Here is a 15,243-nt window from a genome sequence, read left to right on the forward strand (position 1 = left end):
TGATCCCTTTTCTTCATTGCAGACTCAAACTCTGTGCAGTCCTGTCATAAATAATGTTTCATAATTCCCTTTGAAAACTCTTATTCATATACCCTCACGCCCACATCAATCTCCCATGAAACACTGATTTTATATCTTTTTACACATGCTAGTTTGCATTACACAATGTGTTCAGGCTTAAGTTAGTTTCATTCACTCGTCGAGAGTGAGTCATGTGACTTTTTCCCAACACTGAGCCTGGACGAGCGCCAGTCTTTCACATCTCCCGTGCTGAGTGGGCTGCATGCCAGCAGACTGCAAAACTGCAGAAACACTTCTCTGAGATGACACTCGTACTCCAGTTCGTCTGAGGACTGACTCGTGGATGCAGTCTTTTAATTGCTGAAGCTGAGGTATTATTTCCCTAACTTCAAATGAAAACAGTTCCCACCGACTCACCATATGCACATGCAAGCTAGTGCTGTTCAAATAGACCAGAGAGCCAAACTACCATTACAGCCAGATTAAATATGGCATTGCTTCCACAGGAGAGCAAATGAATGCAGTGTATTTCAACCTAAACACGTCTAGGAAATAAATAATAACAATATTAATAGAAGTTCTGCTTTGGGAAACATGGGAAAAATCTCCCCAGTAGTCAATCATTCAGTCAGAACTGTTAACATTTCAAGATTTAGGGATTTCTGGGATTCTGAGGGGATCAGTCTGGGAACCCATCATCTAGTCTGCTGGCTTGGCCTTTTGATGCTTTCTTTCAAGGCTTTTTGGGTGGCCAGCAGTTATCTGGAGGGACACTTCCTGTTGTGTCCACAAGTTTAATGGATTTAAAAAGCTAAAATCTTCCCAAACAATAGCCATTTTTTTTACACTAAACACTATTAATAGCCGTTAGACTACAAATTGAAAGCATAATGCTAATAATCTTGTCCTTTATCCAAAGATATTGAACATCTATGCACAGATACCTCTTTGGAGCGATTCATTTTGACTCATTTTTAGATCTTCCAGAGTATAAAAGATGAACATACCTTACAGGTTTGAAAGGTGAAGCCTTGATACCTGAATCCTTCAGGAGGAGCAGACTCATCTGGTGGCAAAATAAGTTCTGATTGTGAAGAAGTCCTTCGAATGTCCTTTTTTTCCCTGATGAGTTTATGGAATCAGTCACTAGATTCAAGCATAAGCAAGTATTTTGGAGACGTTGGGAAGGAAAAACTCCCTTTTTTGCAGGAAGAAACCTCTGGCAGAAGCTTGGGATGTGCAGCCCTCTGCGAGGGGAGGAAGACAGTACAAAGACTGAGATTCAGTAATGAAATATGAAGTTCATTTTGTAAATTTTGATCAATGTTTGAGTAATAAAGGAGGCTGATGCTTGGTTAGGGTTTGTGTTAATGACTGGTCAATCACAAGTCATTAACCAAAGTGTCCCTTGGTTTCTCAGAGAGGTCTCAGTTTTCATTGTGCTATAAAACTACTGGTGTATTAAAATGTACTTATCAACCCATCTTTATTTGAGCTGATGATCAGCCGCCTGTAAATCACATCCTCCTGTCCAGCAGCCACAGTGGGATTTATTTTAACACATCAATCAGTTTCTGGCAGCATAAATGTGGCATCTGCTTCATTAGCATGATTACTAATGCTTCATGCATTTTGTTACAGCAGGAGCAAAGCAAACCTTTGCATGTCATTCACTTTTCGCAGCGTTGGCATTTTCAGCACAAAACCCCGAATGCATTTTGTTGCCTCCTAATTACAGTGTGATTATGGAAATGAGGATCTGCAATTTAAAGTGTTAGAGAACGCTCCTTTTATAGGATAAAGCAAATGATGAACTAGATAAATTACATTACAGGAAGGCAGACATATGCAGCGCACATGCTGTGAAAAACGAATCTACGTATTTAACAGCTGAAGTGAGGCGAGTGCCGTCGGCAGCGGCGTGTTTTCTGACACATTTCGGTGTTTCAGTTTGCTGTCTATGAAACATGCTGGGGCTTTTTGTTTGCGTGTGTGCATGCGATTGGTTTACTGTCTGCCTGTGTGCGTGATTTGCAGCTGCCCGTTAATGCGCTGGAGGTCAGCTGTTCCCAAGGGATTGTTCCCCGTCTTCAGCTCTGAAATCTTCGTAGCGTTTTACAGTCTTATCAAACCAGCAGGCTTACCTTGAGCTGGATGTGTGTGAGGTGCATTGTCAAGTTGAGGACGAGGACGTGTGTGTGTATGTGTGAGCTTATTGAACTCTTGCCAGCATAGCTAAAGATCACTCCCTGATTGCAGGCCACAAAAGCATGACGAGGATTACTGAAGCCGGACTGTGTGACTGGAGGACAGAATGAAGAGGAGATTGATTGGTAGATTTCCCACAGCGGGAGAACGGGCAGTTTTGAATGGCACAGTGGGATGAAGCTTTCAGGAGCGCACCTGCGATAGGCGTCTTGCGACTTTAGGGGGTGGAATGAAATGTCTGCATGTCTTCGGCGCACTTAAAGGATGGTGTCGATACGAGGCTGTTGCTAAGATACAAGATGGAAGATGATGGCCCCAGAGTGCTGCGAGGCTGTCCACTGGGTGTTGTTAGAAAAGACCCGAGGGTTATTATGTGGAAATATTGGCTTTTCAATTTGCATCATCTCCAGGAGAGATAGCTCTGTGCGTCACAAGCAATTACAGCGTCGTCTTCTTTTGTGCTTCTTTGCCGTATCTATTACTCTTCTGTCTGGTCGCCTTCAAAGCACGGCTTTTACTCACATCCTCCGCTCCCCGCTTTGTTTTGTCTTTCAATCTGACATGTGGGTCTGATGCCAAAAGATTATCCCTTCATGCACAGCCTGTCAATAAAGCATCAAGTGCAACTTAAACTGCACTCAGAGGGGCAATTTAGAGTCCTTGCTGTCAATCAGGAAGTGGCATCTATGAACTACTGGCTGTTACAGTAAGTTGCCCTTTTTTAAAAGAAATAGCTAGTTGTCAAGCTGATTGTTGAATTTCTGAAAAGTCAAAAACTGACAGACGTTATGGGTAAAGCATTCTAGTATCATTGTGAAATCTCTGCCTCTCCTTAACTGTGTTCAACCACAGTGAGAACAAATTGTATCCCTTCCCCAAAGTGATTAATGCCACCAGTGAAATCAGACTTGGACGTTCAGTCGCTGCTCTTCTGATGGTGCAGCTAAAACCATATACAGTGTGTGATCCTTTTCCAAATCTACCCTAATACCTGCCATCAATAGATCTCTTTAGCTTGAAAACTGCCTCAAAAACTTCTGAATTGCAGACAAGAGGTTACCTCCTTTTCCCGTCCAGAGATTTGGAGAGATGTGGATAAAAGAGAGGTGACATGCTGCAGAATATGTAATGTCTTTTATATAATAACAGTGTGATGACGTGCTATAATCATCAAGTCTTCTTCATTTTAATGCTGAACTCCGCAACAACTAGCTCGCTTTCTCTGGATGCTTTTATAACATGATTTGATTGGCCTGCAGCAGCTAAATAACATTTAATCTTCTGTGTTGTGTTTGATTGAATCCACTGTGTACAAGCGCAAAACACGAGATTAAGAATATTTTGTGAATGAACTGATTAATCTCATTAGAGAGTCAGGAGTCAAGTTTAGGTTCTAAACTTGTTTAGTTTGAATTCATGATTATTATATGAAGTTACCCTAACAGAAGCAATAAATAATAAATATAATAGCACTCTTCATGGCCTGTAGGTCCATTATGGTTGCTGCGTTTCATTATTCATGAATGTGAAAATTTTTAATCTCCCCGGCTCAACATCAAATTCCTTTTTTCCTCCACAAATCGCACTTTTAGTATAACTTTAAATTTTAAACTGTTACTTTAATGATATTTCTAAAGAATCTTGTTATTGGATTTGAACAAGTCGTTTCAGACCTCAGAGCTCCATCGAATTATTAATACTGTAACTATAATGATATTCAGCTAGGTGACGGACACCATCCTCAGTTTCACTTTCTATTTAAACCTCACTTCCAGGCCCATGACAGCTGTTGTGGGATTAGAAGTGTGGACTAGAGATAAGATGGGGAAAGGACATAAAATCAGTAAAGCACTGATTCAGTCTGTTAACAGACTCACAATCTGTCCAACAACCTGTGAGATTGCAGCAACTTCCACCAAAGAGTTTGTGACTATTTTGCCTGTTCATGTTCAGTAACACCACGTCTCTGAGTTCTCTCTATGCACCACCTCACTCATGCAGACTCCCAACATGTGACGTGGTATCTCTTCCCTTTGACTGGGTAAGAATGGATAAATGGCTTCAATCTCATAATGTCATTTACCAATACCATTTTCTTTAGTTGGTGAGTCAACATTGGCGAGCCTCCCATGTGGCTTGAACAAAAATGAATATAGATCATTTGGTTTAGCTGCGTGACAAATCCCTCTTAGCCCTATCCAAACACTTAATGTACATTGCCTATATTATGAACACATCTTAGTATTCAATGACTTTGCTAATGATCTAAAAGCACAGTTGCTGACTTGTTTAGCAAAATTTACTGTGAACAAAAACAGTGGAGCCGCTATGATTTACACAGGCCAAAAGAGTTGACCTTTATTTTTGCCACTGTAATGTTATCCAGGTCTGATTCACTGAGGCAGCGGTCTAAATAAAGATGCCCAGACCGACCTTCTCGCCTCCAGCTCATCTGGGGGGATGCTGAATCATTCTCAGGCAAACCAACTGACATAATTGTCTCTAGTATATCCTGGGTCTGCCCTGGGGTCTCCTTTTAGTTAGATATGCCTCAAGGAGGCCTTCTAGTCAGATATGTGAATAACCTCAAATGACTCCTTTTGATGCAAAAAAAGCAGCAGGTCTACTCTAAACCCCTCTTGAGTTGCTGACCTCCTCACCCTGTCTCTGTAATTCTAGATCTCGTTTGGAGGGAGGTCATTTCCACCACTTATATCATTGATCTTAGTCTTTTAGAGACTACTTTCAATTCATGGCAATAGGTGAGAGTGAGTCGACTAGTAAATTTACTTGCAGTGGTCCTAAAGCACCCCCAAAAGGATTCCCCAAGGTTCCACACAGTCAAAAGCCTTCTGCAAGTTTAACAACCACTTGTGGACTTGTTGGCAAAAACTCCCACACGCCTTTGAATTTTCATGAGAGTGTAAAGAATAGATGCTCAACAAAGCCCACGATGTTCTTCCCAAATTATACTTTTGACTTGTGGGCAAACTTTCCAGCACCCTGTACTGATCTGTACTCGATGGACATGTGCTATGTATCCAGGAATAACAGTTATGTTCTTTGTTTGTAGAGGGAGATGGTGTATGCACCCCAGGACTCTCCACCCAACCGCCGCCTGAGCAATCCACCGATGTCTTCCCAGCATTCATCTTCCTCTGCTTCCCCTCCCCAAGGCTCACCCTCCCGTGCTCGTCTACTTTACAGTGGCGGAAGGCCTTCTTCCTATGCCGGGCCACACCACCACACCCACTCCCTGCCTCACCCTCACTCCCAGTCCCACCACTCCTCTCCCCACCAGCAGCCCCAGCTCCACCAGCCCCACCAGCCCCACCACCCCCAGCCGGCCTTCTGCGCCTCCTCCAGTGCCATACTTGAGCGCAGGGACGTGAAGCCCGACGATGAAATGGGGGGATCCCGAAGCATGGTGCTGCTGAGGGGGGATGATCGTGGTGGGGGCGGGATTTACGCAGACCCCTACACTCTGGGTCCAGATCCAAGTCGGCTTAGCCTCGCAGGGGGTCCTCACTCTCCTTTGCCAGCAAGAGCCGACCCATACGGCTCCTTATACCGCCGTGGTGGAGGTGGGGGTGGTGGAGGTGCTGCATCAGTGCGTTCACTCACCTCCTATTCAGCAGCTGCACTACAAGGAGAACTGATGGAAAACAGCGCTCTCTACAGGCCCGGAGGACCTCTTTATAACGATGCCTATGCTGCGTCTCTGTTGGCCATGGGGTTGCGGGTGCCTCCACCCTCCTCCCCGCAGAAGATACCTGACATGAGAGATTCCTATGGAGCAACCATGCCCAATCGGGGTTCTCCAGGGAGACAGAGTTTGCGAAGAGACTCTGTGACCTCTTCGGTGTTTGGGGAAAGTCCCAAAGCCCGGGGTCAGGGACCAGGACTGGGTCTCACCTCAGAGCAGCTGTGCCTGTTGGCTGGTGCCGGAGGGGATGGAGGTGGACCTGGAAGCTTCGGCTCACCTCTGCTGGGGAATGAGACAGAAACCAGGTACTTATCATTTTTTATTAATTGCTGGCAATTCATATGTGTATGTGTGGAGGATGTCTACTTTGTTTTCCTATGGTAATGTTAACAGACTTCATGAGTGATTTTGATAATTTTGCCATTAAAACTAGAAATTACTCGCACCTTACCAACAACCAGTTTGTGCTCAGAGCTTGGTGATCTTGCATCTCTTCTAATATGAGAATGTCAGTACTGTTTATCACTGGTAGATGTGCAAATTTATGAATCACTCCCCAGCTGCTTTATTCTTATGGTAGAGATTAGTGATCCTGAGAAGCTTACATAGAGAAACACGTGAGATGGCAGGTGAATCACAGGCAAAGATGAGGACTTCAGGGATATCTGCTTATGTACAGTTTTAAGCAAGCGCACAAGCAAGAAATTAGATATATATGAAGACAAATCGTATACAACAGTTATGACCAATCTTAAGTACTATAAAATTTGTACAGTTTAGCAGAACTGATCAATATTAAAAATATGATTAAAAAAATTATGCTACTATCATAGTTATGTAGTGGTGGCAATGTGTTTTTAAAAAAAATGGATGCAGATATTTAGTTTTGTTCTAAAGCCTCAATTGTGGCATATTGCCCACTGCCATGTTTGTTTGTTTGTTTTGAAGTGATGAGAGTTTGATGGTGATATAATTTTATTTGCTAACATCAGCTAGCTTGGCTAGCAAGCTGCATCTTTAACTGTACGAGTGCAATGCAGAGAGACCTATATCTGCCATTTAGTGATAGTTTATAAACTAATGAAGTACTAGAATTGTATTTACTTCACAAAATGAAAGCACACACTTCTTAAATGTTCTGGTTTAGTGTAGAGCTCCCAGTGACGACACAAGTGTTGCTCAAAGTGGCCACGCCTCTAATTTCAAGTCTTAAAATACAAAAGGGCATGCTAAAACAATGCATCCATATTGCAGTTGTTATAATGTAGCAAACTATACTTAGAGACCAGAACCATTTTTGTAGCATTTAGCACGAGAGTCTGTGGCAAATGATTCACTTTGGAGCCAGCTTCATGTGCCATTGGCATGCGACACTTATTTGCTTTTTCAGTCCTGATAGCTGCTGTTTAAGCAAAAGTAGATTTATTTTTATGTGAGGAGGTAATTTCATTGATTTCATAACACAAAAAACTCAAAAGTAATTACACTTGACTTTACATTTTAAATGAGGACTAAAAACTGAGAAACCTTTTAAGTTATGTTTTATGTAAAATGTGTATGAAACATCTGTTAGCCACCATTTCTGTGCATCTTTGAATCCAGGGAGCGTATGGAGGCGATGGAGAAGCAGATAGCCAGCCTGACCGGGCTGCTGCAGAGAGTACTGAGCAAAGCGCCTGAGGCAGAAAGCCCGTAAGACACACACACACACACACACACACACACACACACACACACACACACACACACACACACACACACACACACGCAACAAACATGCATAGAAATTCTGTGAAAACACTTCATTTATACACACAAACACAGACACACGTTTGTCTGAAGCGAACAAATCCATTTTGTAGTTGTTACCTAGTGTACGATTTGTTCTTACACTTCTTTTGAACTAATCCAAAGCCCATTTACAGATTCATTCCTTACACACTGCCCTGAAAACTTGGAAATACAGAAAAGTACATGAAGTACGACCTACCCACATCCATAAAAAGTCTGATAAGAATTCAGTTCAGTTGATAATGTGTTAGAAAATATCACATTTACAACATTTGTAGACTGCTGGGAGATTTGCAGCGTGCAGTTTTAGCATTCAGGCTTAAAGTTTTATGTGATCGAAGTTTGTAAGATATTAATGAAGTGGACAGAAACATATTGTTAGTGTGATAAAGGCTTTTTAACAGGCTTTACACGGCAGGCTGTGGCTGAGAGGGAATGTCAGGATGCTTCTTCATCAGAGGGTCAGGGGTTTGAGTCTTGGCTCTTCCTATCAGCATGTTGAAGTGTCCTTGGGGAAAACTTTGAATTCTTCATTCGGGTACTCCCTTTAGGGCTCACCACAGCAGATCTCTATCATCCTCCTCTGCTACACCAAACCTCTGCATGTCCTTCTTCATCACACCCATGAACCTCCTTTCAGGCCTCTTCTCCTCCTGCCTGGCAGCTCCATCTTCAGCGTCCTTTGTCCAATATATTCACTATCCCTCCTCTGCACATGTCCAAACCATCTCAGCCATGGCTCTCTAATTTTGTCTCCAAACTGCTCAACCTGAGCTCACCCTTGACAATCACCTCCACCCACTCCTCCCCGCCTGCACTCTCTTCTTCACCTCTCTTTTGCACTTGCTTTGGATGTTTGACCCCAGCTTTTTAAACCCATCTACCTTCACAACCTCTGATATTTATAGTTTCATTATTACACCTGTCTCGCTCTCAGTCACACGCATGAATTTATTCTACTTCTACTGACGTTCATTCTTCTTCTCTCCAGAGCATACCTCCACCTCTCCAAGCTTTCTTCCACCTGATAAAAATGTCTGCAAACATCATAGTACACAGAGACTCCTGCATGACCTCATTGATCAGCCTGTCCATCACCACAGCAAACAGCTGATCCCTGATGTAATCCCATCCCCACTTTGAATCCGAGTCGCTTCAACTACACCCCTCACCTTTGTGTTGCTGTCCTCATAAATTTCCTACACCAGCCTGACATACTTCTCTGCCGCTCCTGAAAGTCAGTACCAGTACCAGTACACTTCCCCTCCATTCTTCAGGGGTCTTGTGTTAAACATTCAGGATTAAAAAAAGCCCACTAGAGAGCTCAATACTTCAGTGTCAGTGTTCCCATGACTGATAAAAACAATTTAAGGCAAAGTGGTGTGTGTGCATGCAAAAGTGCAGCACTTTCTAAGTACCAGGCCAAGCTGTGAGAGAAACAGGGAAAGACTTATCATTGCATGTTTTGGTTATGTCGAGTTGTTTGACCAGAGTTTGTGGTGAAGTCAAAAACTTTTGCAAAGATCCAGAGAAAAGCTGTTTGTCACCAACATTAAACACCTCCAAACTGCTGACCTTTTGCCGTGAGCTTCCTCCCTGCTGTAGCAGCCAGCGCACTGCTGATGTGCTGATGAAGTTAATTCAGTTCACCCCGGGGCCACCGATACCCACTCGAGCTCTCTGAGTAGGATCGGGTTGATATTCGATCCAAATGTTGGAGCCGAGCATCCTTAATTAAGTCCTTTAATTTGTCTTTCAGGGATTTTGTATTAACAGATGAGATTGGATGGATATATTTGGTATTACTGGAGCCAGAGACATGCTGACAGATGCTGTTTTTTGGTTGTGTGTTTCTTGGTGTGTGTGTGTGTGTGTTTCTGGGAGGCATTAGAGACTCAGCAGGATAGCATTTGGAAGCCCCGGGAAGCCTCAGATTTGCTGTACCCCAACATCATTAAAACATAAGACAAATTTAAACACTGTGGGAAAATAGAAGAAGGGCAGGTTACAATCCAAGTACTGTTTATGAAACTGAAGAGAAACTGTTTTTGATTCTGTGTTGTGCACTTTATTGCAATGTCATATTAAAGAAAATGAAGCTGCTGGCTGGAACCTGAAAGGCGAGAAGCCCTACTGATGCTTTTAGTTTGTAGCAGCCAGGATTCCTGTGTCCTGAACCTCCCACATTTCTTTTGAGTCACTATTGTGGGTGTTCATTTCAACATCCAAAAACCAGGGAAACCTTTTAATAAATGCATATATTTAATAAATAACTGCAGGCCTTATCATCTCTGTTGGTTTTCCGCCTTTTTTCTGGTTGTTATGATGTGGAAAAAGCTTTAAAATTCATATGTGTTTTGCTTCAGCTGAGGAAGAAAAAATGTAAATTTATGTTAAACAGCGATCTTCCCACTACGGTAGATCATGTAGGGAATAGTGAAGGAGCGAGGGAAAAAATCCCGACTACAGCAGCACGCACACTACATTCACACATTTTCCACCATATATCAATAGCTTCTCAGTAGCTCAGTCGATAGTGTGTTCTGGCTGTAAGTACTTTAACACTTGCTTCTTCCAGGGAGAAGATTGAGTCAGCCAGTGACTGCTCAGGAACTGACAGTAAGTGCTCACTACCAAAAAAAAAGAAAGAAAAGGAGACAAAGTATTTCCTATCACTGCCTGTCACTGCTTCACACTGCTGCCTGTTTGATAGCCACATAAATTAGCTCTTTTTCCTCACACAGAGCTGCTGCTATTTCATTTTCTCTGCATAATTCTTAAGGAGCCTCATATGTGATTGTAATGGCTGATTCTGCAAGCTTCCTCATACTGTACTGTACTGTACACGCTGGCTTTTGCTGCTCTGTAACTGGTGCCCATGCTTCTTGTTTTAGCTGGACGAACTATAAAAAAGAAAGGTAGCTACTGTATGTGTTCCTGAAGTGTCTGGTACCCCCCGTCTCACCCCTTCCCTGTTTTTATCTGGAGTCCCATGAGTTCCTAGTACATGTATACATGTCATTTTGAAGGATCTGCCTCTCTGACACCTTGTGTCCTTCACTTTCCCCTTTGTTCTATGGAGGGCCTAAACTGCCAAAATTAGAAATGATTAAATAAACAAATAAATAAAACTGGCTTAATAAAATTTAAAATATGTGATATTTCTGTTTTATTTGCATTTGCATAACATGTTTTTTCGCTAGTTCACCTTTTTATTTGCTCTTCATAACCTCAGGAGACTTTTATACCTGACTATCAGTTTACTGATGAATTTAACTCGGACTGCCCATGCCAAGCACATTGAGTAGCTAAGTAATAGCCAGCTGGGTAACTGCCCCCTGTTAGTTTGTATTATACAAAGCAAATGTTAAGTATACAATCATCAGCCACTTTTTTAGGGACAGCTGCTCATTAGGGAAAAATATCAGCCAATCATGTGGCAGGAACTCATTTAGGGATGTACATATGGTCACATGGAACAACCTCCTGAAGTTCAAACTAATCATCAGGCAATTTAAGTGACTTTGAAGGTTGTAAGGTTGTTGGTACCAGACAGGCTCTCTGAGAGAAACTGCAGATGTACTGGGAGTTTCACAAACCCACCTGTAGGACTTACAGAGAATGTCTGAAGAAAGAAAATATCTATTGAGCTGGCAGAATAAGGTGTTGTGGAATACACCAGGCACAGACACACGCACACACAGGTATGTACTGCCAACTTCCACATTTATTGAAGCTTTGAGTGTTGAGTTTTGACAGCTGACTCAGTCGTACAGTCTGACAGCTCACGAGCCCAGCTGATCTCTCCTCTGGCCGCCCCTCCCCGTCTCACTATAAACACAGCGGAGGGAGACCATCATCAGTACATAAACACCATCAGCTGTTCTTACCGGCCTCGCAGCGCCGCCCTGTTGAGCCTTCTGCTGCACTCCTCCCCTGCAGCTGCGCCCGGGGCCACGCCTCCGCCACACACCCCCACCGCCCGTTCGAGGCCGGGGAGCCGTCCGGCCGAGCCAACTCCCCCCCGCGAGCGAGAGAGGAAATCGGCCACCGCCATCTGCGCCCCCGGCCTATGGATCACCTTGAACTTAAAGGGCTGCAACGCCAGATACCACCGGGTGATCCGGGCGTTGGCATCCTTCATGCGGTGGAGCCACTGCAGCGGGGCGTGGTCCGAACAGAGGGTGAATGAGCGTCCCAGGAGGTAATAGCGCAGGGAGCCGACCGCCCACCGGATGGCCAGGCACTCCTTCTCCACGGTGCTGTACCGGCGCTCGCGCTCCGCTAGCTTCCGGCTGATGTATAGGACAGGGCGGTCAGCCCCCCTCACCTGCTGGGACAAAACGGCTCCCAGCCCTCTGTCCGAGGCGTCAGTCTGCAGAACAAAAGGGAGGGAAAAGTTAGGAGTGTGAAGAAGCGGCTCCCCACAGAGAGCCTTTTTCACCTGCACAAACGCCGCCTGGCACGGCCCCGTCCACTGGACCAGATCCGGGGCACCCTTTCGAGTGAGATCGGTCAGGGGGCTGGTTAGCTGCGCAAACCCCGGCACAAAGCGACGATAGTAACCCGCCAACCCCAAGAACCGTCTCACCTCCTTTTTCGTCCTGGGGCGCGGGCAGGATGCGATAGCCGCCGTCTTCTCCACCTGTGGACGCACCTGCCCGCCCCCCAGGTGGTACCCCAGATACTGCACCTCCCTCCGTCCAACCGCGCACTTCTTCGGATTGGCCGTGAGCCCCGCCCCCCTCAGGGACTCCAGGACCGCGGCCACCCGCAGCACATGCTCCGCCCAGGTGTCGCTGTGGATGATCACGTCATCCAGGTAGGCGGCAGCATACGCTGCGTGCGGACGCAGTACCCGGTCCATGAGACGCTGGAAAGTGGCCGGGGCCCCGAACAGGCCGAACGGAAGTGTCACGAACTGGTACAAACCGTACGGAGTGGAGAAGGCCGTTTTCTCCCTGGCCTCGGCAGACAAGGGAATCTGCCAATAGCCCTTGGTTAAGTCCAGTGTCGTGAAAAAGCGGGCCGTGCCTAACCGGTCCAGGAGCTCGTCGACCCGAGGCATGGGGTAGGCATCAAAGCGTGACACTTCGTTCACCCTACGATAGTCGACACAGAACCGTATAGACCCATCCTTCTTCGCCACCAGAACGATGGGGCTACACCAGGCGCTGTGCGACTCTTCTATTACTCCCATCCTCAGCATTTCCGCCAATTCCCTCTGCACGATTTTTCGCTTGTGCTCCGGGAGCCTGTAGGGCCGTGAACGCACCGTCACGCCAGGCTGCGTCACGAAATGGTGCTCGATGAGGGACGTCCGGCCGGGCAGGGGGGGAGAACACGTCCGCAAAACGCTGTTGCAACGCGACAACATCCGCTCTCTGGGCCTGTGTGAGATGGTCATCACAAGGGAGGGAGGCGGGAATGATAGAATTTGGCACCTCAGGCCCCAACTCATCTCTCTCCTTCACCAAGCTCACCAGAGAAGCGGTTTCAACCTCTCACCACAGTTTGAGGAGATTGAGGTGATAAATCTGCGTGGCTCCTCCCCTGTCCGACCGAGCGACCTCATAGTCCACGTCCCCGACTCGCCGTGTGACCACAAAGGGTCCTTGCCACTTGGCGAGCAACTTCGAGCTGGAAGTAGGGAGTAACACAAGCACTTTATCTCCCGGTGAGAATTGCCTGAGCCTAGCCCCTCTGTCATACAGGCGTTGCTGACGCTGCTGAGCCTGGAGCAAATTCTCCCGTGACAACCTCCCCAAAGTGTGGAGTTTTGCTCTCAGGTCCAACACGTACTGAATCTCATTTTTGGCGGGGCTCGGACCGTCCTCCCAGTTTTCTTTAATCAGGTCGAGCACCCCACGTGGCCTCCTGCCGAACAGCAGTTCAAAGGGAGAAAATCCCGTGGAGGCCTGGGGCACCTCCCGCACTGCGAATAACAGAGGGTCTAGCCAGTGATCCCAATTGCGTTCATCCTCGTTAATGAACTTCCGAATCATGGACTTTAAAGTCTTATTCAGCCGCTCCACCAGCCCGTCAGTCTGAGGGTGGTAGACGCTGGTCCGAATAGATTTAATCCCCAGTAATTCGTACAGTTCCCGCAGTGTACGAGACATAAACGACGTGCCCTGGTCAGTCAGTATCTCTTTCGGGATTCCGACTCGGGAGATGACCTGAAACAGTGCCTGCGCCACACTCTTTGCAGAGATGGTGCGCAGCGGAACTGCTTCCGGGTACCGCGTTGCGTAATCCACCAGGACTAACACAAAGCGGTAGCCGCGTGCACTCCGGTGAAACGGCCCGATGAGGTCCATGCCGATGCGCTCAAACGGGACCTCAATGAGGGGGAGAGGGCGCAGCGGCGCCTTCGGTATGGCCGGCTGGTTAACAAGTTGGCAGTCCGGGCAGGACGCGCACCAGCGGCGCACATCCGCTCGGATGCCCGGGCAATAAAATCGGGCCGTTATTCGCTCCAGAGTTTTCTCGTAGCCCATATGCCCTGCCATGGGGTTATAGTGGGCCGCCTGGAAAAGAGTTTCCCGGCGGCCCTGCGGCACCAACAACTGGGTGTGTGTTTCCTCGGTCTGAGTGTCACGACTCACTCGATATAACCGGTCGTTTAATAAGACGAAACGCGGGTAGGTCTGCGCGGCCTCAGGGCGCACCACGTGACCATCAATAGCCATCACTTGGTCAAAGGCTGAGCGTAGGGTGCCGTCACGAGACTGCTCCAGTGGGAAATCACCCATGGGGGACACTTCCGGGGCCGGCGGGACGTCCCGTGAGGGACCCGCCGGCTCCTCCCCCCCGGAGTCGGTGTCGGACGACCCCGCGTCACCGCTGAATGCCGCGCACACGCTACACCCCGCTTCCGGTCGTGATCGCACCCCCGCGTACTGCCCCAGTAGCTGATGAAACCCCGGCCAATTGGTACCCAGAATCAGGGGGTGCGACAGGCGCGGGCTAACCGCCGCCGTTACTCTATGCATTTTGCCCTTATACTTTAATAACAGCGGCACTATGGGATACCTGTGAACGTCACCATGCACACACCTCACCTCCACCCATTCTGCCTCCAGCAATGCCCCGGGGCGAACCAAGCTTTGGTGTACGAGGGTCCACCAACGCCTGGCGTATACCCCCTCGAGTCCTTACCGGAATACTGTATGTCCCTCCTGGACCGGGGGAGGGTGCTGGGGCGCCAGCAACGCGGAACACCTGCCCCACTTCCATAAGCGGACAATCCCTCCTCAGGTGCCCCGGCTGCCCGCACTTCCAACACTCCGGCCCCGGCGTCTGTGCTGCTCTCCGTGGCTCGGGGGCGGCTCCACTTGGCTCGGCTCCCCTGGACGGCACCAACGCCGCGAAAGGGTTAGTGGGGCTCAGCGCCAGCAGCCGCTCGGCCTGCCCTGGTGCCGGCACACGGCGCCTCGGGGCCGGCACTGGGGCCTGTTTGTTCGGCCTCCGTCCGGCGTCCCCGGGTTCCCCTGCTCCAGCGGCAAGGTGGTCCT

At 47.2% G+C, this 15,243-nt stretch overlaps 1 protein-coding gene across 1 annotated transcript in view; it reads left to right on the forward strand.

The window, feature by feature from the left end:
• The window catches only part of srcin1b (SRC kinase signaling inhibitor 1b), a 129,610-nt gene that overhangs the window by 86,778 nt on the left and 27,589 nt on the right, over positions 1-15,243 (forward strand). Inside the window, exons 7-9 of the mRNA XM_080871999.1 lie at positions 5,303-6,240; positions 7,538-7,627; positions 10,305-10,345. Coding sequence (XP_080728125.1) covers positions 5,303-6,240; positions 7,538-7,627; positions 10,305-10,345 — 1,069 coding nt within the window. The remainder of the gene's footprint in view (positions 1-5,302; positions 6,241-7,537; positions 7,628-10,304; positions 10,346-15,243) is intronic.

This window comes from Rhamphochromis sp. 'chilingali' (genome assembly GCF_963969265.1).
Source record: "Rhamphochromis sp. 'chilingali' genome assembly, chromosome: 22".
In the NCBI taxonomy this organism is placed as follows: domain Eukaryota; kingdom Metazoa; phylum Chordata; class Actinopteri; order Cichliformes; family Cichlidae; genus Rhamphochromis; species Rhamphochromis sp. 'chilingali'.